Genomic DNA, 26,576 nt, shown 5'->3' with positions numbered 1-26,576 from the left:
GCAGAATGGTGGCAAAAATTCAGCCCAATGAACCAAGGTAGGTAAATGGAGAAGATACAAATCGGCCATGATTTAATTGAATGATGAAACAGGCTCGACGGGATGAATAGTTTACTCCTGTCCCGATGTTCATACAAATCTATTCAGGAAACCCTTATTGGCTCAGTTATAAGAATTTGGGGCTATAATCTAACTAATTAGAACATTCCATTATTGAAAACAGGAACATAATATGATGTACAACTGCACTTTCAAAATCCCAACTGTCTAGGCTTTGGTCCGCCATTCATCACAATGGGCTCAAGTTTCGGACCCCCGCTAGAACGGTGCACATCGGAGAGACCCGCCTAATTTGTAGAACAAAAATTGCACCGAATACTTACCTCACGATTCTCCGATATCTGTAGGTCCATTTTCAGCTCGCGCTGCACAGCAGGAGCTGCTGGGGACGGAGCTACAGCCCTGCGCCAAAAACAGTGCCGGCAGCTGTGCGCATGCGCAGTGGCGGCTGCGCGCGTGCGCAGTAGCTCCAGCCCTCCCAGCGCGTCCTGTCCCCTATCCCCGGCCAAGTGGCCTGACACCGCTTATCTCGTCGGCAGCGGGGCCCGCCCACCCAGCATCTCGCTGGGGGCAGGCCCCGCCCGAAAACTTGGCGGTGGCGGTGGCCCAGCATCGTCTGCGTGCGGGCCCTGCCCGAAGTCCTCAGCGGGGCCCAGCTTCTTCTCCCCGCAACCCCCGTTCATCATCTTCTCCCCCTCCCCCCCCCGCCCCATTCATCATCTTCTCACCCTCCGTTCATCATCCCCACCCCCGTTCATCATCTTCTCCCCCACCGTTCATCTTCTCCCCCCTCCCCGGTCATCTTCTCCCCCCCCCGCTCATCTTCTCCCCCCACGCTCATCTTCTCCCCCCACGCTCATCTTTCCCCCCCCTTCTCTTCTCCGCCCCCTTCTCTTCTCCTCTCTACCCTCCCCCTCTTCTCCCCCCCTCTTCTTCTTTCCCCCCCAACCGCTTCTTCTCTCCCCCGCAACCGCTTCTTCTCTCCCCCCCAACCGCTTCTTCTCTCCCCCCCAACCGCTTCTTCTCTCCCCCCTCCAACCCTCTCTTCTCTCCCCCCGCTCCCTCTCTTCTCTCCCCCCGCACCCCTCTTCTCCCCGGTGCTGCAGTAGGTGAGTAGAAATAATTTTTTATTTCAGTGATTTTTTATTATTTTTTTTTTTTTGATTGATTTATTGGTTGATTTATTGATTTATTTATCATTTATTATTGATGATGGCTCTTTGTTTGTAAAAGTAATGTTTGATGTTTGTAAACCCCCCTTCCCCCACACCCCCCATCTCTCGATCCCTACGCCTGATTTCTAAGTGTCGACAAGGTTTTTCTGAGCGTACAAAAATCTTCACTTACTCCATTCTAAGTTAGTTTGGAGTAAGTTTTCGCTGCTTAAACTTGCAAAACATGCGTAAGTGGCTGGACACGCCCCCTTTTGAAAAAATAAATCTGTGCTAAAATGGAACTATTCTAACTCACTCGAACTGGAACAAACTAAATGCCGATAATTGAAATTTCTAAGATGCTCCATTCTAAACTAGTTGCTCCAAAAAAATAGGAGCAACTCAGGCCGAAACTTTCTGCAGCTACCGATCTGCTAAACCACACCCTCACTTCCATCTTGATGCCCTAGTCCCCATTTAAACCATTAACTCTCCCTCACCCTGGTTGTTCCCCCTGGAACGACCCACATCTCCAACTATTGCAATGCACTCCTGGCCTGCCTCCAATCTACCACCCTCCATAAACTTAAGCTTATCCAAAACTCTGCTGCCCGTATCCTGACTTGCATCTCCTCCAGCCCTACAACCCTCCAAGATATCGGCACACCTCCAAATCTGACCTCTTGCGCATCGCTGATTTTAAATCGCTCCACCATTGGTGACCATGCCGAGGCTCTAAGTTCAGAATTCCCTCTCTAAACTTCTCTCCTTTAAGACACTCCTTGAAACCTACATCTTTGATCAAACTTTTGGTCATCTGCCCTAATTATGTGGCTTGGTGTCAAATTTTGTTTGATAACGCTCCTGTGACGTGCCTTTAGACGTTTTACTAGTTAAAGGTACTATACAAATGTAAATTGTTGTTGTAACTAACCAGATTTTTCTAGATATAACAACTAGTACTAATACTTCCAACTTGAGCAAATAACTTGTAGCACACAATTCATTGCACTTCCATATATTTCGGAAAACTATACACATCCTTACACAAATGTATATAGATCAGGCTCCCAGAGTGGGTGTTACAGACAAAATTAAAATAAATGAGTGTGTGTGTCTCTCTCTCTCCTCTTAAAACAGATCAACTGCTCATTACCCACTCTAATTCTTTCTAACTCACTTTTATGTGTTTCTGATTATCTTCTACTCCTCTATCTCTTCAGTTTTCCAGGCTCTCTATCTGTTTGGCTCACACACACTATCACTTGCTGTCATTTACACATCTGACTCTGGCTCTTTAGGGGGAATTTTAACCCCCAAGGACAGTGGGTTGGGATTGGGCTCCATGTAATTTTTCTTGGTGCTGCATGGCCCCTTTAAGCAACTGTGCGGTGCTATTAAAAATACCGCTCATGCACGGTTTTTCCATTGTAGCACTGCATGGCCGCACAGCTTAAAGGGAACATTGGTGGGAAGTAACATTTTTTTAAATCTCAAACCCACTGTAACCCACCTCCAATCTCTTCCGGTTTTAATGGAGGCAGGTTGGGGGGTGGACGTCCAATCCGCTCTCAGGAAGCGGGTCTATCAGTAAAAACTTTTCAGAAGACTGTGTGCTTCCACTTTGACAGGATATTTATTTTTAATCCATGGAAGCCAGGTTTCCCAGGGCTCACGATACCCGGCAGGTAAAAGGAGGCAAGAAGGGCTGGATCCATGAGGTAAAGTGCATTTACAACACTGTTTGTGGGCCAGGAGGAGCAGGAGTGTTTCATTCAGGCCCAACAAGATTACCTCTTTAGACACCCCGCAATTGGCCAATCCCCCACATATCCCCCTCGATCTACGGCTCCCCCCATCCCACCAGAATCTCCAATGTCCCCCACACCCCCATCCCGGGGTCCTATTTACCTGGCATTGCTCCCCGGCTGCTTTCTTGCCCAACAGGTAGCTCACCTGTCAATCAGTCGGCTGAAAATTTTTTAAAGGTGCTCTGCAGTTAATTTCTCCAGGACATCTGGAAAATCCGTACTTCCGGATTTCCATCGAAAATCCTCCACCGCTCCCTGCTCTCTTCACGGCCCCAAGTAAACATCAGGATGCTTGTCTCTCTTCCCTTTGTCCTATCTCTTCCCTCTTAGTGTTTCTCCCACTCTTTGTATATTTCTCACACACTATTTTTTCAATATATTGCTCTCTCATGGAGGTTTAGAGCGTTCAACCCCACAATGGTCAAAGTGATTTTATCTATTTCTGGGTAAGAAGTAGGGAGCAAACCCTGGCCGGCAGACCGGGGCATAGGTGGAAATGGGGATTCAGGATGGGAAATGGTGGCAAGCCAGGACTTGGGACTGGAAGGAAGTGAGAGACTAGTCCCAAGACGGAGTAGGTGCAACTGGGAGAAATTCTAGTGGGTATCTAGTACCTGGAAGCCACTTGCATTGGTGCTTTGCTAATATCAGGCATAGGAATGAAGCGCTAATCAACCTAGAAATGGCCACGAAACAGGTAGTGCTAAGGCCCAACGATGTTAAGCTGCGCCACCTCAAAATGGTCTCGGTAGCACGCAAAATTCGTGCTCAGTCCTCTATCATGATTATAGCCTCTAATTCAACGCTAAAACTGCAGCTCATCAACTTAACACTCAACAAGTGGGTCAATATTGGGTTAGTATAATTCCCAATCATGTTTGCCACAGGCTTTATTCAGTACTTAAAGGGGAGGTACATTGATGCTACAGCACCTCATTGTCAAGCCACTCAGAACTATGGCTGCAAAGCCACGGTCAACCTTCAAAGGGAGAGATTTTCCGATTCGGATCTTGAGGCACTGGTCATGGCCGTGGAGAAGAGATGGACTGTCCTGTTCCCACACATTGGCAGAAAGCCCTCATCACACACATCGCGAAGGCAGTGGCAGGAGAGAGCCGTCCATGTCACGGACAGCACTGTGGTGCCAAGTTTGACCATCCAGTGCCGAAAGACGTTTAATGACTTCACACGGCAGGTCAAATCCCTACCCCAATCCTTCATTACTCTTTGACCTTCCTACTCTCATGCTGCCGTCCCAGGCTTGACTCCCTCCTAGATAAGCCCACAGCTTCTCTCTATGCCTCTCTTGGCATCCTACGAAGGGCCCTTCAAGGCACTCGGCCACTCGGCTCTGTCTCCTTATGAGCAGCAACCCCAACTGTCCGAACCTACTTCCCACCCAGTGCGCCCACTATGGGCTAATCTTGCCAATCTTCTCCCTGTCTAATTCAACTCCCGCCCCCCCATTGCTGACACTGTGGATGCAGGCAGCCACTCTCCGCATCTCCCTCCAGACTTCTGTTCGCTTGTAAACAAGACCCTGCCCATCTATGAGCTTATCCTGGATGATGGCGTTGATATCATGGCCCTGACGGAACTCTGGTTGAGGGGCAATGACACCTTATTCTTAAATGAAGCTTCCCCGCCTGGCTATACCTTCCACCACTTGCCCTACTCAAACCGGCCTGGCTCTCACACCTTGGTCTGTCCCCCTATTCCTCCGAAATGTTCTCCTCCTTTGAGCATCTCACCCTATTTCACCCCTTTCACCTCATTTAAAATTCACATTCTTTACCAATCACCCAAGTACCATAAAATTGTTATTGCTGATATTTCTTCACTGCTTTCCTCCCTCTGCACCGAACAACTTCTCAGCCTTAGTGATGTAAATATCCATCTCAAGTCATCATGCTCTCTCTCCTCTGAGTTCACTAGCTTCCTACCTTCCCTTAATCTCTCCCTCGATGTGAACTCCCCAACCCATATTCACGGCCAGCCCCTCGACCTTGCCATCTCTCATGACCTCGCTACTCACATCATGTCAATCGCCAATAAGGCCATCTCTGACCACTTCCTCGCATTGCTCTCCACCCACATCCCCCTTCCACTCCCTCAACCCTACTCCTTCTGTGTCCGCCCCTGGAAAAAATTATTTCCCGACTCTCTTACAACTGTACTTATCAACTCCCAACTGTCCAGCCTTTGGTCCTCCATTCACCATGACATTTCTGCAGCTACTGATCTGCTCAACCACACCCTCACCACCACCTTTGATGCCATAGTGCCTGTTAAAACAATTACTCTCCTTCACGCTGGTCATTCCCCCTTGTACAGACTTGATCTTCACTCCCTTAAGTCCAAGGGACACAGACTTGAACGGATATGGTGGACAACTGGTTTAGCCATCCACCGCCAGATCCGGCTGGACCACATAAAGCACCATCAGATCCTGCTCTCATCTGCCAAAATTGCTCACTATTCCAGAATTATTCTGGAATGTAAAGTTATTCACCACTTCTAACCGTCTTTTTAAACCCAGTCTCCACTCTCACCTCCGATACTGTATGAGGAACTCATGGATTTCTTTGTCTCTAAGATGGAAACCATCTGTTCAACAACCTCTGCCTCTTCCCTTCCTTCCCCAAGCCCACTGGGCCAAACTTCCTCTAAGGAAGTCCCCTGACCTAGCCCTCACCTCACATCCTTCTCCAGTTTCTCTCTGATCTCCCCTCATGACCATTCCGGGCTCATCCTGTCCACTTCCTGCTCCTTTGACCCTATTCCCACCAAACTGCTGACCACCCAACTTCCTTTTCTGGCTCCCATGTTAGCTGCCATCATCACTCCTCTCTTCAAAAAAACAACTCTTGACCCTCTGCCCCACCGTCCTTGCAACTACGGCCCCATCTCCAACCTCCCTTTTCTCTCCAAAGTCCTTGAATGTGTTGTCGCCTCCCAAATCCGGGCCCATTTGTGACAAAGGCAAACTATCCCTCCTCGTCCTTCTTGACTTGTCTGCAGCCTTTGACACGATTCACCACTCTATCCTTCTCCAATGCCTCGCCACCGTCGTCCAGCTGGTTGGAACTGCACTTATCTGGTTCCATTTTTATCTATCTAATCGTAGCCAGAGAATCACCTGCAACGGCTTCTCTTCCCGCCCCCGCATCATTACCTCTGGTGTCCCCCAGGGATCTATCCATGGCCCTCTCCTAGTTCTCATCTACATGTTGCCCCTTGGCAAAACACAGCATCAGTTTCCACATGTATGCTGATGACAGCCAGCTCTACCTCACTACCACTTCTCTCGACCCCTCCACAGTCTCTAAATTGTCAGACTGCTTATCTGACATTCAGCTCTGGATGAGCAAAGATTTTCTCCAGTTGAATATTGGGAAGACCGAAGCCATTATTTTCAGTCCCCGCCACAAACTCCATTCCCTAGCCACTGACTCCATCTCTCTCCCCAACTCCTGTCTGAGGCTGAACCAGACTGTTCGCAACCTCAGTGTTATATTTGATCCAGAAATGAGCTTTCAACCACATATCCGCAACATAACTGACAGCGCCTATTTCCACCTCCGTAACATCGCCTGTCTCCGCCCTTGCCTCAGCTCATCTGCTGTTGAAACCCTCATCCATGCCTTTGTTACTTCTAGACTTAACTATTCCAATGCATTCCTGACTGGCCTTGCACATTCTAACCTACGTAAATGAGAGGTGATCCAAAACTCGGCTGCCCGTGTCCTAACTCACACCAAGTCCCACTCACCCATTACTCCTGTGCTCGCTGACCTACATTAGCTCCTGGTTAAACAACGCCTCGATTTCAAAATTCTCATCCTTATTTTCAAATCCCTCCATGGCCTAGCTTCTCCCTAACTCTGTAATCTGCTCCAACCCCACAATCTCCCGAGATGTCTGCTCCTCTAATTCTGCCCTCTTGAGCATCCCTGATTACAATCACTCAACCATTGGTGGCCTTGCCTACTGTTGCCTAGGCCCTAAGTTCTGGAATTCCCTGCCTAAACCTCTCCGCCTCTCTACCTCTTTCCTCCTTCAAGATGCTCCTTAAAACATATCTCTTTGACCAAGCTTTTGGTCACCTGCGCTAATTTCCACTAATGTGGCTCAGTGTCAAAGTTTTATTTCCTGTGAAGCTCTTTGGGATGTCCCACTACGTTAACGGCACTATATAAATACAAGTTGTTGTTGTCAAGGTGAGTGAAATGCTTCAGCCAATGCCATATCCCACCATCTGCACCACAAGCCTCACACACTACTCAATGCCCCACACCACAGCACTCAACAGTCTCTACCTATCATCAGTCACACCTTACAATTAGAGCTTCACTTTACCCTCATAACCTTATCACTGCTGCAAAACGCATACCCATATTTCACACCTTGCACACACTGACAGTTATTCAACTATAGCAGGCCCATCACCTAAACACATTGCACCACACTCATTCATACATTTCTCTTTCTCTTGCAGGCCAAGGTCAACTATAACTGAAGGGGTCAGTAGCAGACAGATGGTGGGCGGACTGACATCCACGACCGCAGCCAGCTAGAGGAGAGAGTATTGGACATAATTGGGCGGCAGATCATGGAGGTCGTGGCAACCAGTGAGGTTGAACCCCTTGGGGACAATAACGCTAAGGTAATTCCTATCCTTCTTCTCACATCCCACTTCCCCCCTCATCCGACAATGTCTTCTCACTTTCAATCTGCTGATGCTGTATGCATGCTTATCTTGCTTCCCCCCTCCACTCACCATAACTCGACTCTTGTGCCTTTCTGATTTCAGATAATCAACAAGCACCAGTCCAGCCTGCCTCCAGGGATGAGAATGAGGATGTAAAAGACACAATATGTCACTGCATCAGGCACTCATAGACACCAACTCAAAAACTGACAGTGTATGTACTTTAGAGGCTAGTGTAGAAGCAAGATCTGCACAAGGCAAGGCATCGGGCACAAGTGGGCTGCAGCAAGGCCAGGGAAAGGGTAGCTCGGGGGCCAGCTCCCCAGAGGGCGAGTTCGCACATGAGTTCTGTTACACAGGACTCGGATGAGGACTACGACGATGTGGCCTTCAGAAGTGATGGAAATGCTAGGTGCAATGGCAAGCCTGCGAGAGAGCCTCATGGCAATGTCAAGGAACATGGAGGACGCCGCCGCCAACATTGCACGGAGCTCTGCGCAGAGCATGGAGTAAGGGATTTCCAGACTGGAGGACTCCCATAGAGACTGTGTCAATCCAGACACAATGGTGCGTGTGATGGGAGATGTCCCGGCTGCCATTGCAGCACAGACAGAAGCGACCCACCGTCTTAGTGCTGCAGGGGAAGCGCAGACCACTCCACATGAAGTCATAGCTTGATGCCACCCAAGCTCAGACCGCAGTCATGCAGTCTCAGCTTGGTGCTCAAATCGCTGGAGAAATATCACCAACTATGTCTCCGCAAGATCCTGCAAATCCCCTGGGAGGACAGACGCACCAACGTTAGCGTCCTCGATCAGGCCAACATCCCCAGCATTGAAGCACCGACCACACTCAACCAGCTCCGTTGGGCGGGCCACATTGTTCGCATGCCTGACACAAAACTCCCAAAGCAAGCGCTCTACTCAGAACCCCAACACGGCAAGCGAGCACCAGGTGGGCAGAGGAAACGTTTCAAGGACACCCTCAAAGCCTCCTTGATAAAATGCAACATCCCCAACACTTGGGAGTCCCTGGCCAAAGACCGCCCTAAGTGGAGGAAGAGCGTCCGGGAGGGCACTGAGCACCTCGAGTCTCGTCGCCGAGAGCATACAGAAAGCAAGCGCAGGCAGCGGAAGGAGCGGAAGGCAAACCAGTCCCACCCACCCTTTCCTTCAACGACTGTCTGTCCCACCTGTGACAGAGACTGTAATTCCCGTATTGGATTGTTCAGTCACCTAAGAACTCACTTTTAGAGTGGAAGCAAGTCTTCCTCGATTTCAAGGGACTGACGATGATGATGATGGTGAGCTTGGTGCCATCAAAGCTCAGACTACTTTCATGTAGTTCAGTTTAATGCCACCCTTCTTCTTTCAAGATGGTATCATGCCTCTTCCTACCACTGCCACTATGTCATTGCGCGTGCCGCCGCCTGTCAGCCAGCCAGCCCAGACTGCTGCCGCCCATGCCAAGGTGGTGCAGAATGGAGTCGGGCCTTCTAGGGCCAGAGCTGCTCAAGGTCATCTTGCTAGGCGTGTTCTGGGGGGCTCCTCCCGAGCGGTCAAGGTAACGGATCCGTTGCTTCAGTATCCCGATGGACTGCTTGATGATGTTCCTGGTGAAAGCATTATGAGGGCTGGGCACGAGTGTTGGGGTTGCAGAGGGGAGTCATGAGCCAGGTGCAGAGCGAATAGCCTTGGTCTCCGAGCAGCCACCCTCGAGTTTGCTGTGGTGACTGGAAGAGTGCTGGCACATCGGACTGATGTAGGATTAAGGCATCATGGCTGCTGCCAGGATAGCGGGCATTGACCAGTCAGGAAGTGGTGGGCGTGGTCGCACACCAACCGCACATTAAGTGAATGGTAGCCTTTGTGGTTATGGAGAAATTGAGCGCCACGGTGACCTTAACTACCACTGGAAGAGCCATGTTTGCTCTGCTCTCAGGTTGCAGGAATGACTGCAGGAGGTGGCAGAGTTCTGTGCATCTCCTCACTTAAATGGATATACAAAAAGTGCTCTCGGAAGACCCTTGGTGGAAAAGGCCTGCATCCTCCTCCATCTGCATGCATCTTCTCCCCTTCTTCGCTGATTCTGCTCCCTCTCCTGAAGATAATTGAGCACCCGCAGAGCCCCCATGACTGAGCAAGTGTTGTGAGCAGAAGCTGTTAAATAATAATGAAAGCATTCTCCACTTGCAACAAAATTTCCTGTTAGCTTAGAACCTTGCAAGAAGTTTATAAAGCTGCTGGAGTTAGAGAAAGTTGCACACAGCCAATAAAACTGAACAAATATGTCAGGTGTAAATAGTTGCTGACGATCCCTTTAAATACCACTCTTGGAGCCTCCTTCCTGCTTGCTCAGCTTATTGCACTTAAGGCAAGCCGGTGAGTTGAATGACGAACACCAAACTCGCAGCTCAGCCGTCAAGTAAGTGATGCACATTCACTGACCTCGCGATCTGCATCATTTCCCTGATTTTAGCGATCGCTAATATCAGCAGCACTCCCGCCCATCCGAAAATGGCCACCGCCGTGAGACCCACGGATAGCTGGCAGAAGAACAGTGACTGCCATTTTTTCGCCTGAATCTGGCAGTAGTGGTTGGGGCTAAACACCCGACTTTCTCGGTCATTATCTGGCAGCAAACAGCCTTAATTGCATTAAAAAGGATTTTGGAGTGCTTTACATTGTATTCTGTGCAACTTCAGACAAACTAACCTGTTAGTTCGAACAGCTACATCAATGGAGTCAATTCAGTGGCAGCATTAGCTCAGAAGCGTGGCACTATTAGAAGAACCCATTTTTAAAAAAATTATCTTCAAAGCTTACAAAAATCATATATTGAAAGATACTAACAGGCATTAGATGGGAGAATATAAAGAAAGAATAAGAATGTTATGATTAAGATAGATAAGCGTTGTATTTTTGGAGACTATTCAATAATAACCCAAAGTACTTTAAATAACTTTAGGTCCAGATAAGATTGCATTTCACAAATACAAAACAGATTCCCATTAATTTCTAGAACAGTTAACTGAAATTTATTTTGAAATTCAAGGGTGAACTTTATGAATGCATGCTCCCAACTTGGGCCTTGCCCACCAGCACATATCAGGAAACCACAAGCATACTCCCCATCATTTTCCAAAATGCTCAGGAGTATATGTTCAACCCTTCAGTGTAAAATCTCAATAGACTGATTTATTGGTAGTTAGTTGCAGTCTCTGAGGAGACAACATTGCCTCAAGCTTTAAACCCCAGCAACAATATTGTCACGGAATGAAACTAGACCATTTCAGCTTCACATTCCTCAGTAAATCTCAATCTCCATCATTTTTCAGCTTCACATATAAACTTGCTACACGACCATAAGCATTCAGCAGGATATGTTCCTTCCTTGACATGATTTCAGATGATCCACATAAATTATGTCAAATCTAGGCTGTGATTGCTTAGATACACCACTTAACTACTTTAAAAACAGATGCAGCTCATCTCATGGTTATTGAAAATTACAGAAAAGATCTCAATAGTTGTACAACTATACTTCTCGTTTATCTTTGACTATGGACCATACCATAATTTTTTTCTGTGTTAAATTATTTTAAGTGGGCTTGATCATACTGTTCTATTGCTCCTTCAGTCATCAGATACACTCAGCCCTCTACAATCCTCCATTTGAACAAAGAGTCAATCATTTTCCACAGCTCAGTTACAATGTTTTAGCTATCATACTTGATTGAGATCTTCCCAATCTTAAGCACACTATACATATCCAAGAAGACAGCTGCCTCAAAGTTCTTTCCTTATTCACTGGGTAGACGCTGAATCTACAAAGTGGAATGCACTAAACATTTTCAAGGCTCTGGGTCTAATTTTATTCTCCATCAGAAGACTGTATCAGCCAGAAAATATGATGACTGGTGATTCCATCAACATCATAGGATCATCATCATAGGCAGTCCCTCAGAATCGAAGAAGACTTACTTCCACTCTAAAAATGAGTTCTTAGGTGACTGAACAGTCCAATACGAGAACAACATTCCCTGTCACAGGTGGGACACACAGTCGTTGAGGGAAAGTGTGGGTGGGACAGGTTTGCCGCACGCTCTTTCCGCTGCCTGCGCTTCGTTTCTGCATGCTGTCGGCGATGAGATTCGAGGTGTTCAACGCCCTTCCGAATGCACTTCCTCCACTTAAGGCGGTCTTTGATCAGGGACTCCCAGGTGGGGATGTTGCACTTTATCAAGGAGGTTTTGAGGGTGTCCTTGAAACATTCCGCTGCCCGCCTTTGGCTCATTTGCCATGAAGGAGTTCGGAGTAGAGCGCTTGCTTTGGGAGTCTCGTGTCAGGCATGCGAACAATGTGGCCTACCCAGCGGAGCTGATCGAGCGTGGTCAGTGCTTCAATGCTGGGGATGTTGTCCTGGTCATGGACGCTAACGTTGGTGCATCTGTCCTCCCAGAGGATTTGCAGGATCTTGCGGAGACATCGTCGGTGGTATTTCTCCAGTGATTTGAAGTGTCTACTGTATATGGTCCATGCCTCTGACCCATACAGGAGGGCGGACATTACTACAGCCCTGTAGACCATGAGCTTGGTGGCAGATTTGAGGGCCTGATCTTCGAACACTCTCTTCCTCAGGTGGCTGAAGGCTGCACTGGCGCACTGGATGCGGTGTTGAATCTCGTTGTCAATGTCTGCCCTTGTTGATAAGAGGCTCCCAAGATATGGGAAATGGTCCACGTTGTCCAGGGCCGCGAATCTTGATGACTGGGGGGCAGTGCTGTGCGGCGGGGACAGGTTGGTGGAGGACCTTTGTCTTACGGATGTTTAGTGTAAGGTCCAAGCTTTTGTACGCTTCAGTGAAGATGTTGACTATGACTTGGAGTTCAGTCTCTGAATGTGCACAGACGCAGGCGTCGTCCGCGTACTGTAGCTCGACGACAGGGGTTGTGACGGTCTTGGAACTGGCCTGTAGACAATGAAGGTTGAACAGGTTCCCACTGGTTCTGTAATTTAGTTCCACTCCAGCGGGAAGCTTGTTGAGTGTGAGGTGGAGCATGGCAGCGAGGAAGATTGAGAAGAGGGTTGGCGCGATGATGCAGCCCTGTTTGACCCCAGTCCAGACGTGGATTGGGTCTGTAATGGATCCGCTGATAAGAATCACGGTTTGCATGTCATCGTGGAGCAGGCGGAGGATGGTGCCGAACTTTTGGGGGCATTCGAAATGGAGGAGAACGCTCCAAAGAACCTTCCAGTTGAGTGTCAAAGGCATCACGCGGTAAGGTCAAAGAAGTCCATGTACAAGGGTCAGTGCTGTTCCCTGCATTTTTCTTGCAGCTGTCGCGTTGTAAAAATCATGTCCGTTGTCCCCCGTAGGGGACAAAATCCGCATTGTGACTCCGGGAGGAGCTCTTCAGCCACAGGGGGTCGACGGTTGAGGAGGATTCTAGTAACGACTTTCCCAGTGGCTGATAACAGGGAGATTCCTCTGTAGTTGCCGCAGTCGGACTTGCCCCTTTTTTAAAGATGGGCACGATTACTGAGATCTCCCGCCATGCTCTCCTCCTTCCAGATGAGAGAGATGATGTCATGCATTCATTCCAATAGTGCCTCTCCGCCATAGTTTAGTGCCTCAGCGAGGATTCCATCCGCTCCCATATATCATAGGATATACCAGTCACAGCAGCCACATCAATTTAGTTAGCTCTAAAGGGGTTGCCTCATATCTTCTTGCCTCAGCGTAATCTGTACTACTCTGCTTGGGTTTCAATTTCATTTCTCTAGCACAGGCCATAAATATGCCTGACTCCCACTGGTCACCAAACATACTGCTTTTGTCCAGTAGTCCCATTTATATTACTCATCCCAAGATCTTAATCCACCATAGACAGCTGGGCTAATGCATGGATTAACAGAGTTGACACTCTGGTATCAAGTGTTGATTTATCAAACTGTATTGAGTTACACAGTTTTAGCAATTGTATTTCTTCTCACATCTCCTGTGGTTTCAGTTTAATTGTTTATTTAAAGGCTGTCAATTTTCAATCCTTCTATTGTTAATTATAGATTGTTTTTCAAAACAGTTACATTGTGACTTTGATTTTTCCACAAGTACGCCACGTATGCATACATGGCTTTATTTTATAATTCTATAAAGCATTTCTGAGCATTAAAAAGTGGTTTTAGATTTTGTGATGACGGATAGCCTGGAATTTTTGAACATGATTTGACTCCAGTTCCAAACTCATACCAGCATCAAAACAGCCCCTGAAAATTTTATGTTTCACGGCCACACAATTCAGCAGTGGTTTAATTGCCAACTTTGCACTCAATTATAAAAGCAGAATTCATTCCAGAACAAACGTGACAGTATAAACAGGGTCACACAGTAACCTAAACTGTGCTAGAGTAAGAACTTCGGTACTGACATAAATTGAAACTTGGCTTATTAAAGGTGGATTTGATTCAGTAAAGCTTAGTGTAAAGTTGAGACTAAAGTATGATCCACTGAGGTTTGCATATGTCAGATGTTACTTAGTACTGCCCATTTATATAACAGACTTTCATTTCAGAGGTTTCATTTCACTCACTAAGACATAGGCAGCAACAACAACTTACATTTATGTAGTGTCTTTAACATAGTGAAACATCCCAAGGCGCTTCACAGGAACATTATCAAACAAAATTTGACACCAAGTCACATAAGGAAGTATTAGGACAGGTGACCAAATTCTTGAACAAAGAGGTAGGTTTTAAGGAAAGTCTTAAAGGAGAGAGTGATAGGGAGACAGAGGTTTAGGGAGAGAATTCCAAAGCTTAAAGCCTAGGCAGCTGAAGCCATGTCCATCAGTGGTGGAGTGATTAAAATCGAAGATGCACAAGAGGCCAGAATTGGAGGAGCGCTGAAGTCTCAGAGGGCTGTAGGGCTGGAGGAGGTTACAGAGATAGGGAGGCGCGAGGCCACGAAGGGATTTGAAAACTAGGATGACCAGGTTTAAAATCAAGGCGTCACTGGACCAGGAGCCAGTGTAGGTCAGTGAGCCCAAGAGTGATGGGTGAACGGGACTCAGTGCAAATTAGGATATGGGCAGCGAAGTTTTGGATCAGCTCAAGTTTATGCAGAGTGAAAAATAGGAGGCTGGCCAAGAGAGCTTTGGAACAGTCAAGTCTGGAGGTAAAAAAGGCATGGATGAGGGTTTCAGCAACACCAGCATGTCGTTCTGGGACACTATAACCCTGACATGAATAGATCAGTTCAGACTATGACTGCCCTGATGGCTCAAATGGTTCTATCCCCAACCAGAAATCCATGAGTTCAAGTGCTAGAGTTGTTCATTACAAAAAACACATCTTTTTTGGACAGTTCAACTTTTTTTTTAAGCCAGGCTATCAGTGTCTCATAGAAGCTTGACCATATCCTTTTTGGGAGGGGCAGTAATTGACTTATTTAAATCATACTTCAGTTTCACTGGCAACAGCAGCTTTCAGAGTCATTGCTAATAACTCTTGTACTTGCCTGTAAAGGTTGTTCATAAAACAGAATTAAATCAGTTCTATTATTTTGAATGGTACCTGTTCTGTAAACCACTGATGTCGCATAACTTCTGCAAATTATGATAATCAATTCCCCAAAAATATTGCATTCCTAGCAGGACAGAAACAAAAAATTAGAATTTGTTTTCAAACATCTTGCACAATTATTGTCCTGGTAAAATAACTTGCATGTCGTTTAATCTCTAGGTATGTCTATATTAAAAAGAAAAGACCCATTTTTAAACTATTAAGTATAAAGGCATTTTAAACAGGGTTGCAACAGCAACTGCACACATTTACCAGTGAGCCATTAAAGCCACATTTTCAGTTCAATAACTTGTATTTATATAGCGCCTTTAATGTAGTAAAACATCCCAAGGTGCATTACAGGAGTATTATAAATAAAATAATTTGACACCGACCCAGTCACATAAAGAGAAATTAGGGCAGATGACCAAAAGCTTGGTCAAAGAGATAGGTTTTTAGGAGCGTCTTAAAGGAGGAAAGAGACGTCCTAGGCGGAGAGGTTTAGGCAGGGAATTCTGGAGCTTAGGGCCTAGTCAACAGAAGGCATGACCACCAATGGTTGAGCAATTATAAGCAGGGATGCTCAAGAGGGCAGAATTAGAGAAGTACAGATATCTCTGGGGCTTGTGGGACTGAGATTACAGATAGAGGGCTCAAATTTCTCCAACCCCTTTTTCTGGCGCCCACACCCGAGGTGCACTGCTTTTGTCCACCGAAAATCTTCCTCCCGATTCTGGCCACTCCCCAGCCTTTCCTCGGTGCTAGAGTTGGCCGAATCTGAGAGTGTGTGCTGCAGGCTGTGTGGGAGGGGCCCGAAGCACGCCGTCCCTAGCCCTGGCCGAATGGGCTCCCTCATCGGCGGCATGCTGCGTTCCCTAAGGTAGGACTTGTATTTTTTATTTGTTGTTGATTGATTGATTGCTTATTACTTTGGTCTTGGTGCTTTAGGTGCAGGGTTCCTTCTATTTTTTTAATTTGTTAATTAATTGCTTATTACTTTTTGTGCTTGGTGCAAATGTACTGCTTTGTTTCGCGCCCCCTCACCTCCCCCCCCCCACAACCCAGTTCCCTTCCTTCCCCTATCCCTGCCCTAATGTCCGCCTATGTACTAATGTGCGCTGCTTTCTTCACTGCCCGCAATGTTTTTCAGAGCTGGCCACATACGCTGACCTAAGTCGATTTAGAGTAAGTTTTAGCTGGCCAAAGTGGCATAAATGGCCAAAACGGGCGTAAGTGGCTGGGAACGCCCCCTTTTGGAAAAAAAACTGAACTAAAAAATAAAAATCGGACCTAACTAAGTTACTCTGGAGCAAGCTTATTGGGAAAAATGGCATTTTTCAACTTACGCCAGAAAAACCAACTTACTCCAAAAAAAATTGGAGCAAGTCATGACAAAAATTGGGCCCTCTACAGGGAGGGGTGAGACCATGAAGTGAATTGAAAACAAGGATAAGAATTTTGAAATCGAGGCGTTGCTTAACCGGGAGCCAATGTAAGTCAGAGAGCACAGGGGTGATGGTTCCACTGAATCCTACCTTGCTTCTGGGAGTTAGTAAAGCAATCCATCAGAGATTTTATTAGTAATCACAGAACATTGTGATGTTTAGAAACTAGAAATTATTGGACAGTAACACCAATAGCAAATCTGCTCAGAAAATCTTGTTAAAAGTCAAGAAACCCAGTTCACAAGCAGAAGGTGAATGAGACCCTGGACAGGAGTAGATCAATATTTGGCATTAAAATTAAGCTGCTTTATCCGTATTGCAAAGAATAAGGGAGAGCTGTGAGCGGGTTGCTTGGCAACTGAGCTCAATCTCTAAAAAAAATAGAAGAATGAGATGCAAATGGGTTTTAATGGACATCGATGAAAACATTGTGTGTAAATGCCTTACTGAGAGCGAAACCACAGGAGGAGCACATTAATTGAAGAAGCTTAACCAGCGTGGAAGAAAAGTGGCAGAGGTATTAGTGCAGAAAGCTTATAGGGCTAGGAGATGCTGAGGTAGGATATTGAGTTTGGTAATTTTCTTCAAAATATGCGTTATTGTATATCCAAATTATAATCTATAGAAATATTATAAAAATATTGCAACTTTCCTTTACATCTTTAATGTAGAAAAACATCTAAATGTGCTTTGAAGAGGAACAAAGCAGTGGCTGCCAAGCCTTTATGAGGGTCTTGAAATGAGCAAATGGTTGGTCAAAGGAATGGGATTTAGAGGTAACCACATAAATAGGACAGAGTGATATTGGGGAGGAATGACAGAGAGTATGCCTATACCACCAATGTGTTGGAGCAGAGAGAGGGGAATGCACACCCAGAGTTAAGGAATCAGAGACCATGGAAGGCAACAATATTAGACTCTAGGGGAATCAAAGGATATGGGGACCGGGCGGAAAGTGGAGTTGCAGTCGAAGATCAGCCATGATCTTATTGAATGGTGGAGCAGACTCGAAGGGCCGTATGGCCTACTCCTGCTCCTAATTCTTATGTTCTTATGTCTTTATGTTGCAGTTAGGGTAGGGTGATGGTGGAGGAAGCTGTAGATAAGCATGAGGATTTAAAATTTCATACATCAGTGGACAGAAAGATATTCTACCAAGGCAAGGACAGATGTGGTGAGAAATCAGGACTTAGTATGGGTGGATGAGGTTTGAGCAAGTTGGAATTTGTAGGTCAGACTTCTGCCATTCAGGCTGCTAGAGAAATTGAGTCTAGAGGTAATGAAAATGTGGATAACAGTTTTGGCAGGTGAGGTATGGAAGGAGGCAAGAAATGCTGTGAAGGTTTAAGTAAACAGTCTTGGCAATAGATAGGATGTGGGTTTAGAAGCTCATCTCTGTGTCAAACAACAATCCAGAATGATCAATCGGAGAAAGGGACAGATTCAGTGTCAAGGAAACTGAGTTTTTGCTGGGATCCAGAAATGATGTGCATCACCTTCCTAAATGTCACCTGGAGATTCTCATTCATTTGCAAGTTAGAAACATAGAAACATAGAAAATAGGTGCAGGAGTAGGCCATTCGGCCCTTCTAGCCTGCACCGCCATTCAATGAGTTCATGGCTGAACATTCAACTTCAGTACCCCATTCCTGCTTTCTCGCCATACTCCTCGATTCCCCCTAGTAGTAAGGACCTCATCTAACCCCTTTTTGAATATATTTAGTGAATTGGCCTCAACAACTTTCTGTGGTAGAGAATTCCACAGGTTCACCACTCTCTGGGTGAAGAAGTTCCTCCGCATCTCGGTCCTAAATGGCTTACCCCTTATCCTTAGACTGTGACCTCTGGTTCTGGACTTCCCCAACATTGGGAACATTCTTCCTGCATCTAACCTGTCTAACCCCGTCAGAATTTTAAATGTTTCTATGAGGTCCCCTCTCATTCTTCTGAACTCCAGTGAATACAAGCCCAGTTGATCCAGTCTTTCTTGATAGGTCAGTCCCGCCATCCCGGGAATCAGTCTGGTGAACCTTCGCTGCACTCCCTCAATAGCAAGAATGTCCTTCCTCAGGTTAGGAGACCAAAACTGTACACAATACTCCAGGTGTGGCCTCACCAATGCCCTGTACAACTGTAGCAACACCTCCCTGCCCCTGTACTCAAATCCCCTTGCTATGAAGGCCAACATGCCATTTGCTTTCTTAACCGCCTGCTGCACCTGCATGCCAACCTTCAATGACTGATGTACCATGACACCCAGGTCTCTTTGCACCTCCCCTTTTCCTAATCTGTCACCATTCAGATAATAGTCTGTCTCTCTGTTTTTACCACCAAAGTGGATAACCTCACATTTATCCACATTATACTTCATCTGCCATGCATTTGCCCACTCACCTAACCTATCCAAGTCGCTCTGCAGCCTCACAGCATCCTCCTCGCAGCTCACACTGCCACCCAACTTAGTGTCATCCGCAAATTTGGAGATACTACATTTAATCCCCTTATCTAAATCATTAATGTACAGTGTAAACAGCTGGGGCCCCAGCACAGAACCTTGCGGTACCCCACTAGTCACTGCCTGCCATTCTGAAAAGTACCCATTTACTCCTACTCTTTGCTTCCTGTCTGACAACCAGTTCTCAATCCATGTCAGTACACTACCCCCAATCCCATGTGCTCTAACTTTGCACATCAATCTCTTGTGTGGGACCTTGTCGAACGCCTTCTGAAAGTCCAAATATACCACATCAACTGGTTCTCCCTTATCCACTCTACTGGAAACATCCTCAAAAAATTCCAGAAGATTTGTCAAGCATGATTTCCCTTTCACAAATCCATGCTGACTTGGACCTATCATGTCACCTCTTTCCAAATGCGCTGCTATGACATCCTTAATAATTGATTCCATCATTTTACCCACTACCGATGTCAGGCTGACCGGTCTATAATTCCCTGTTTTCTCTCTCCCTCCTTTTTTTAAAAAGTGGGGTTACATTGGCTACCCTCCACTCCATAGGCAGTTTGACAGCACAGAATGATGGAATTGTTGCTGGGCGACATCAGCTTACATATATGGAAGCTAATTTGTTCCAAGAGACAATGGGTGAAAAATTGAATAGATTAGCGCCACCTGTTAGCACTCGCGAGAGGCACTACAGGGACATTAAAGGGTTATCGCCATGGCGCAGCGATATTAGCACTGTTCGCCAATTTGATTAGGGTTTTACCTTAGCTCCAGGGAATGTTGCACCAGTATGCAACGCCCCTGTAGGGCCACAGAAGCCAATTTAAATATTTTCACCCGCCTTACCACCTGGTGCTTATCTCGCCAGAAAAAGCAGGCGTGCAGAGCTGTCCCAGGGCACTAATGAAAGGGATGAGTATATCAGATACGTTTTAGAGATTTATTTAACTTTATTTGCATTGATTTGACTTTCTTTGCTGTGCCTTATGTTCAAATTAGTTAATTTGCAATTTTTTTAAAGTTTTCAAGTACCTCCCCTTTGAGTGCGAGAATGCCGGTATTTTGGCATCAGTAGCACTACCAGCTTCCCTTAGTGCTCCACTTCACTCTTAGGGTGCTAAAAATCAATATCGGTATCATTGAGCTAAATATCACTTAGTGACCAGGCGATATTAGCGCCTCAAAACCAGATATTCACTTTTTCCCCCAATGTCGCCAAAGCAAAGCACACAGATCAGGAGGTGGAGTGGTCAAGGATAAATCTTGTAGTAGTAGAAAATACAATGTCCATCCGACTAAAAAGATCTTTGCCATCCAAAATGACATTTTTCACTTGGCAGTTCACTAATAAAGTTACAACATTCCACTAATATGACTATAAAATAGCACTGAAAAATCCATTAAGAATGAATCCCCATGAAACCATATTACTATAAATATGATATTTACTGGAATGTGAAAATCACATTGAATAATTTGGCACCAATTAAAAACAATTATCAGAGGAGACAATTCCAGGAACCAAAGCTTCCCAAAAACAATGGGCCATTATTTATGTGAAATCAGCCGGCAAGTTCAAGGAATTAATAGATACGTCGTGAGTTGCGAATCTCCAGAACCTGTTGGTCGATTTACGCTACTCCAACATTTGCTTTGCACAAAAGGCATCTTGCCCTTAGCCTTCCCGTTATTTTTAAGAACTTACTGGATTTTCTTATTAATTGCCCATTAAACTCGCCGTAGAATGTTAGGGCTAGAACTTAACAGTGCAAGTACCTTTTTAACAATGTGATAAATTGTTAATGCAACACCAATCAACCTCTCTGGCACAGAAAGGGAACAAATGAAACTGTTCAATCTCATTTCTGCAAGTTATAAATTGTTGTTAGAGATTTTTTAAATGTCAAAATGTAATCTTTTACATTTTTTTCTGTCTCTTTTTCTCTCTGTCTTTCTTTCCCTCTCTTTCTGTATCTGATTTGTCTCAAATTCACCCACTCTAATTCATCCTCCTTCTCTGTCATTCCTCGGTTTCTTTTTCAATTCTTAAATCTCATTGGTTAAGTTGGTACACTGTTGGTCACACCGTTCACTAAGGTCCCAGATGCCCCGTTGCCCTTGCCATGCCATTATAAGCTTGCACTTCCTGCAAGTTACCGTGCAAAATAAATTGAGCTGAAGGGTGCAGGAAAAAGTCTAACTAACGGCATATGCTGCAAAGTGTCCTGCTCCAGTGAGATGAAGGAGTACTATAATGTCTGAGGTGCTGCCTTTTGAATGAGATGTTAATATAAGCCCCCATCTGCCCTCTCAGGTGGATATAAAAGATCCTCTGGCACTACCAACATCACTAAACAAAAACAGATCATGTGGTCAGTTATCTCATCACTGTTTGTGGAACTATGCTGTGCACAAACTGGCTGTGGCATTTTTCTACATTATAACAGTGACTACATCTCAATATCACATCATTGGTGTCATGTATCCTACATGGTTACTGCTTCTACTATTACAAGGTATGCCACCAGAGGGCACAGCAGTGGGAGAATTGTAGGTTACCTGTACAGGTGTGCCAAGCCTAGTATAAAATGCAGGCCACCATGTGTGATCGTCACTCTGGAGTTACATTAAATGGACTAAGGTCACTACAGTTCAAGTAAACACATTGTCTCGTGGAGTCATTATCAGAGCTTCTGAAGACATAACAATTGGCTGTAAAGTATTTGGGAGCATGTGAAAGGTGCCACATGAATGCAAGTTATTTCCTCCTTTACCACAGAATTAGCCAACATTGGGACTTTTAAAATATGGTAATTAGAAAAAAGGCAGTTGCTAAAATCAAATCATAACTCTGGGGCCTGATTCAGCATTTAATTAACTTCAACAGTAAAGGTGTGCTCATGTACATATAGCAGTTATTTATTTCTAAATGTGAAATTTACAACACATATCTAGAAGCTCGAGTGCAGAGTTTATATTATGGGCCCTGAATTTGCAGCCCCTGCAGGCACGTACGAAGTGCGCATGCGCACATAGGGACCCCACAGGTTCCGGGTTTAGGCATGTACCTAATCCCGGAACTTGCAATCTGTCAAGAATCCTCTTGGCAGATCGCAAGCATTTGGAAGTAAAGGGCCTCCCCAGGCAGAAAGTTGAGCTATTTGCCCAACTTCTGCCCAGCGAATGCCCTTCAAATTCTTACGACTTATAAAAGCTTCTAAAAGGACAAAAAAACATTTTTTTTAATAATTTAAACATTTAAAATCCTGTTAAATAACATAAGTTTATTTTTAGACTCTTAAAATAAGTACATTTATTTTTCAAAAATTACATTTTTGTTTTAAATTATTAATTCAATTCCATTTTGATTCATTTTAAATATGTGATTTAAAGATATATATTTTTTAAGTGTTTGTGTGTTTTTGGGGTTATTCCCATTCATACTTATGGTGATTCCGTTTGGAATCACCATAAGTATGAATGGGAATACCATTACTTGGATTGGTTGAGCCAGCCCACGTGATCCCCAGGACACATACAAAGTGCCTAAGTCCCTGGGATAAATGGGCCTATACGCAGGCTTTCACATAGAGGCCTAGGACCAGAGGTCTCAAAATCTCCCAGGCCACCAGGTAGATTTGTAGAAATTTTTCAGATCGGAGGCATCCGCCCATGGGAAGCCTCCCACCACAATTTCTAGGCCATGGTTTTATTGTTGAATTCAAATAAGATGAAGTCAATGGTGATCACAAAGAAAAGAATCTCTCAAATGTTGACCTTAAAAGTGATCACTAAGGAAATAAATTAAAATGTTGTACTTGGGTATTCATCAGATGGCCGCACTAATGAAGAGATTAAATGGGTGATAGTAATTGCAAAAGAGATGCTCCTTAAAAAAAAACCATGAGGAGGTTTCTGTGTAATTATAAAATCAATAGTAAGCAAAATATTTACATGCTATTTGTAGTCAAAAGCAGCGTCCAAATGCGACAATTGGACCGGGAATTTGAGTTTAGTGGTATAACAGATGCAAAATCTCAGTTGAAGATGATGACTAATTAGATGGTCTTTTGAATTAACACAAAGAACGAAGGTGGATTAACCTGAAGAGAATAATTACATATCATAGAATCATACAGCACAGAAGGCCATTTGTCCCATTACGCCTGTACTGGCTTTTTGAAAGAACTATCCAAATTAGTCCCATTCCCCTCATCTTTCCCCATAGCACTGCAATTTTTCCCTTTCAAGTGCATTGTGGTCATATTATTCAGACGTCACCAGAAAAATCATCACTTTCCAGAGTTGTCACTTGAGCACAAAAATCTAGGCCGACACTCCAGTGCAGTGCTAAGGAAGTGTTGCACTGTCGGAGGTGCGGTCTTTCGGAGGAGAGGTTAAACCAAAACCTGTCTGCTCTCTCAGATGAACGTAAAAGATCCCTTGGCACTATTTCAAAGAAGCGCAGGGGATTTATCCCCGGTGTCCTCGCCAATATTTATCCCTCAATTATCACTTAAAACAGTTTATCTAGTCATTATCACATTGCCGTTTTGTGGGAGCTTGCTGTGCGCAAATTGGCTGCTGCGTTTCCCACATTAAAACAGTGACTACACGTCAAAAAGTACTTCATTGGCTGTAAAGGGCTTTGGGTCATCCTGAAGTCGTGAAAGACATTATAGAAATGCAAGTCTTTCCAATTTAAAAAAAAGTTCATCCTAACAGAGTTGGAAAAAGACAAACATCAGAGCCACCCATCCATCATAGGCAGTCCCTCGAAATGAGAATGACCTGCTTCCACGCCAAAAAGGGATGAGTTCACAGATGTTTCAATGAAGGACCTAATATTCCGGATCCCGAACTACATCTTGAAGGGTGGAAGATGCCTGTGCGTGGATTTTTTTAATGTATGGTGGCCGTTGCACCCCAGCCATCACACGGGCTTGACAGAGCTAGGTTTTGGTCCAGTGGTAAGGATTAACCAAGACGACTGGAGACCAGCTCTGCTGCACAGACCTAGTGCGCACACATATTGCAGTGTGGGCTGGCCCGTGCTGCACCTGGGCACTCGCCTCTTCTGAGCCCCAAACGTACGCCTCTCCTGGGCCCTGATCACATTCCTCTACAAATTCTTGCCGCTCCTTCGCCCTGAACTCTCCACTCCTGCTGTACCTGCCCGCACTGCAGTCAGCCGTCGCCCTCCTGCAGTAGCACGCGCTGCTCCCTGCAGTGGCATGCCGCCGCACGTTACTCCTTCAAATGGCCCCGGCCTGCTGATGGTCTTGCAGGCTGGGACTGCGCCGATTTCCGGGGAGTAATCAGCTCCCAAATACACATCTTACAGCACCAGTGTCTCTCAAATCTATAGATTTTTTTTTGAGGTAAATTGTTCAGTGAGGGTCATTCAGTGGATATATTCAACTTGAATACTCACAAGACATTTGATAAAATTCCACATGTAGGATTTTTATGAAAGTTAAGATTCATACAATAGCTAGATTGAAAACTAGATTGGTTGCAGAAAATGAGGGAAAGGCAAAAAATGGAAAAAATCTAATCTGGAGCAGTGACACATGGAAATCCAAAGGAGTGTATTCCATGTTTCCTGCTGTTCATATTATTCATAAATGGATTACATAAGATACCTCACGCCATGTTATAAAATTTACTGATGACATTCAGCTAGAGAGTTCAGGGTCAACTATAAGTACATTTTCCCTATATTACTTCAAAAAAGTAATTAAATGAGAAGCACTTTAGCACGCCCTGAGTTTGTTCTTCCTCTTTCTTGCAGTGATCTCCACTAATTAAGCAAGTGAGCTAAAGATTTCCATGTGGACAAATGCAAGGTATTTCACACTGGAACAGGAAATGTGCATTAAAGTGTGCTCATAAAAGATAGAACTTGAATCTATATAGCCCCTTTCCTCGGTCAGGATATCCCAGAACATTCCACAGGCACTGAATTACTTTTGAAGTGTAGTGACTTTTGTAATGGAAACATGGAAGCCAATTTGCACATAGTAAGGATCCCACAAACAGTAATAAGATAAAATGACCAGATCATTTGTTTTTAGGGATAGTTAATTGACAGATAAATATTGACCAAGAAACCAGGAGAACTCGTTTGTTCTTTTGATAATGCTAAGAGATACTTTGCACCCATCCGAGGGGCCAGATTGGGCCTTGGTTTAATGTCTCATCCAAAAGACTTCTCCTCCGGCCTATGGTGCACTGCCGCAGTACTGCACCAAAGTGTCAGCCTACATTATGTGCTCAGGTCTCTCAAATGAGGCATTAATCCACAATATTCGGACTTTAGAGGCGAGAATGTGACCGCTGAGCCAGGTCGCTGACGGCACCTGATGAGGGTGAGAGAGCCGGGAATGCTGGGCTGCCCCCGGATAAATATTACCTCCACCTCTAACTGACGAATTACTGATTGTAGCCATTAACATTCTTACGCTTTCTTACCCTGAGTCAGACGCCGCCGGCTCTCGTTGCCCGCTGCCGGCGCGTCGCCCAACATTTTGCTTCCCTCGGAGCTTCAGCCGGCCACAGCCGCGGTCGCCAGGCTCGGCGTCCGTCTCCATGGGAACCACACGGTGCCGGAGCACGTGATGCATCCAATTCTCGCTTCTGTCTGTCACAGGGCGGGAGAACAGGCATGTGTGTGTGAGTCTGTGCGTGAAATAGTAACTGATTTAAATATAATGTGGATATAATTTCTACCTCAATCCCCAGAAAATGGGATGGAATAACAAAATTGAACTAGCTGCGCTGCAAAAACAATGTCAAATGTATCTGTTTTCCGCTCAATCTCTCTCAATCAACATAACAAAAAAGCAGATTATCTGGTCATTATCACATTGTGAGAATTTGCTGTGCGCAAGTTGGCTGCCGCCTTTCCCACATTACAACAGTGACGACACTCCAAAAGTACTTCAACGGTTGTAAAGCGCTTTGAGACGTCCGATGGTCATGAAACGCGCTATATAAATGCTAGTCTTTCTTTTCTTATAACACTGCTGTGAAACACCTTGGGATGTTTTATTACGTTAAAGGCACTATGGGCTAGACTTTCCACTTTGCTGGCTATCGCCCCAAAAATAGGCAATGTTCCAGTGATGGTCGATGTCTCAGCCTAACCGATCGCTGGAACATTGCCCATTTTTTGGATCGGATTTTCCACTCGGCAATAGGCCAGCAATGTGAAATGGGCGATGTAAAAGGTCAACAATGTAACGTGGGTCCAGCGAACGGCCAGTGATGTGGAAGGCAAAAGCTTCCCTAGCAATGGCCTTCTGTGCATGCGATTTTTTTTCTTTTGGTGACAGTTTTTCCCGTGTTTCGGGAGGTCAGGGGTCAT

General features: G+C 45.3%; 1 protein-coding gene across 3 annotated transcripts in view; it reads right to left on the bottom strand.

The window, feature by feature from the left end:
* cnbd1 (cyclic nucleotide binding domain containing 1) overlaps positions 1 to 25,796 on the bottom strand; it is a 272,191-nt gene extending 246,395 nt beyond the window's left edge. For all 3 annotated transcript variants that reach the window (XM_070893726.1, XM_070893742.1, XM_070893736.1), the window contains exons 1-2: positions 25,682 to 25,796; positions 15,311 to 15,383 (exon numbers count right to left, since the gene is read on the bottom strand). In XM_070893726.1, coding sequence (XP_070749827.1) covers positions 15,311 to 15,383; positions 25,682 to 25,736 — 128 coding nt within the window. In that variant the 5' untranslated portion in view covers positions 25,737 to 25,796. The remainder of the gene's footprint in view (positions 1 to 15,310; positions 15,384 to 25,681) is intronic.
* Between the last annotated feature and the right edge of the window lie 780 nt (positions 25,797 to 26,576).

The sequence above is a fragment of the Pristiophorus japonicus genome, chromosome 1 (assembly GCF_044704955.1).
Source record: "Pristiophorus japonicus isolate sPriJap1 chromosome 1, sPriJap1.hap1, whole genome shotgun sequence".
NCBI classification, from domain to species: domain Eukaryota; kingdom Metazoa; phylum Chordata; class Chondrichthyes; family Pristiophoridae; genus Pristiophorus; species Pristiophorus japonicus.
The sequence above is the reverse complement of the archived record's forward strand: the minus strand, read 5'-3'. Positions and strand labels throughout refer to the sequence as shown.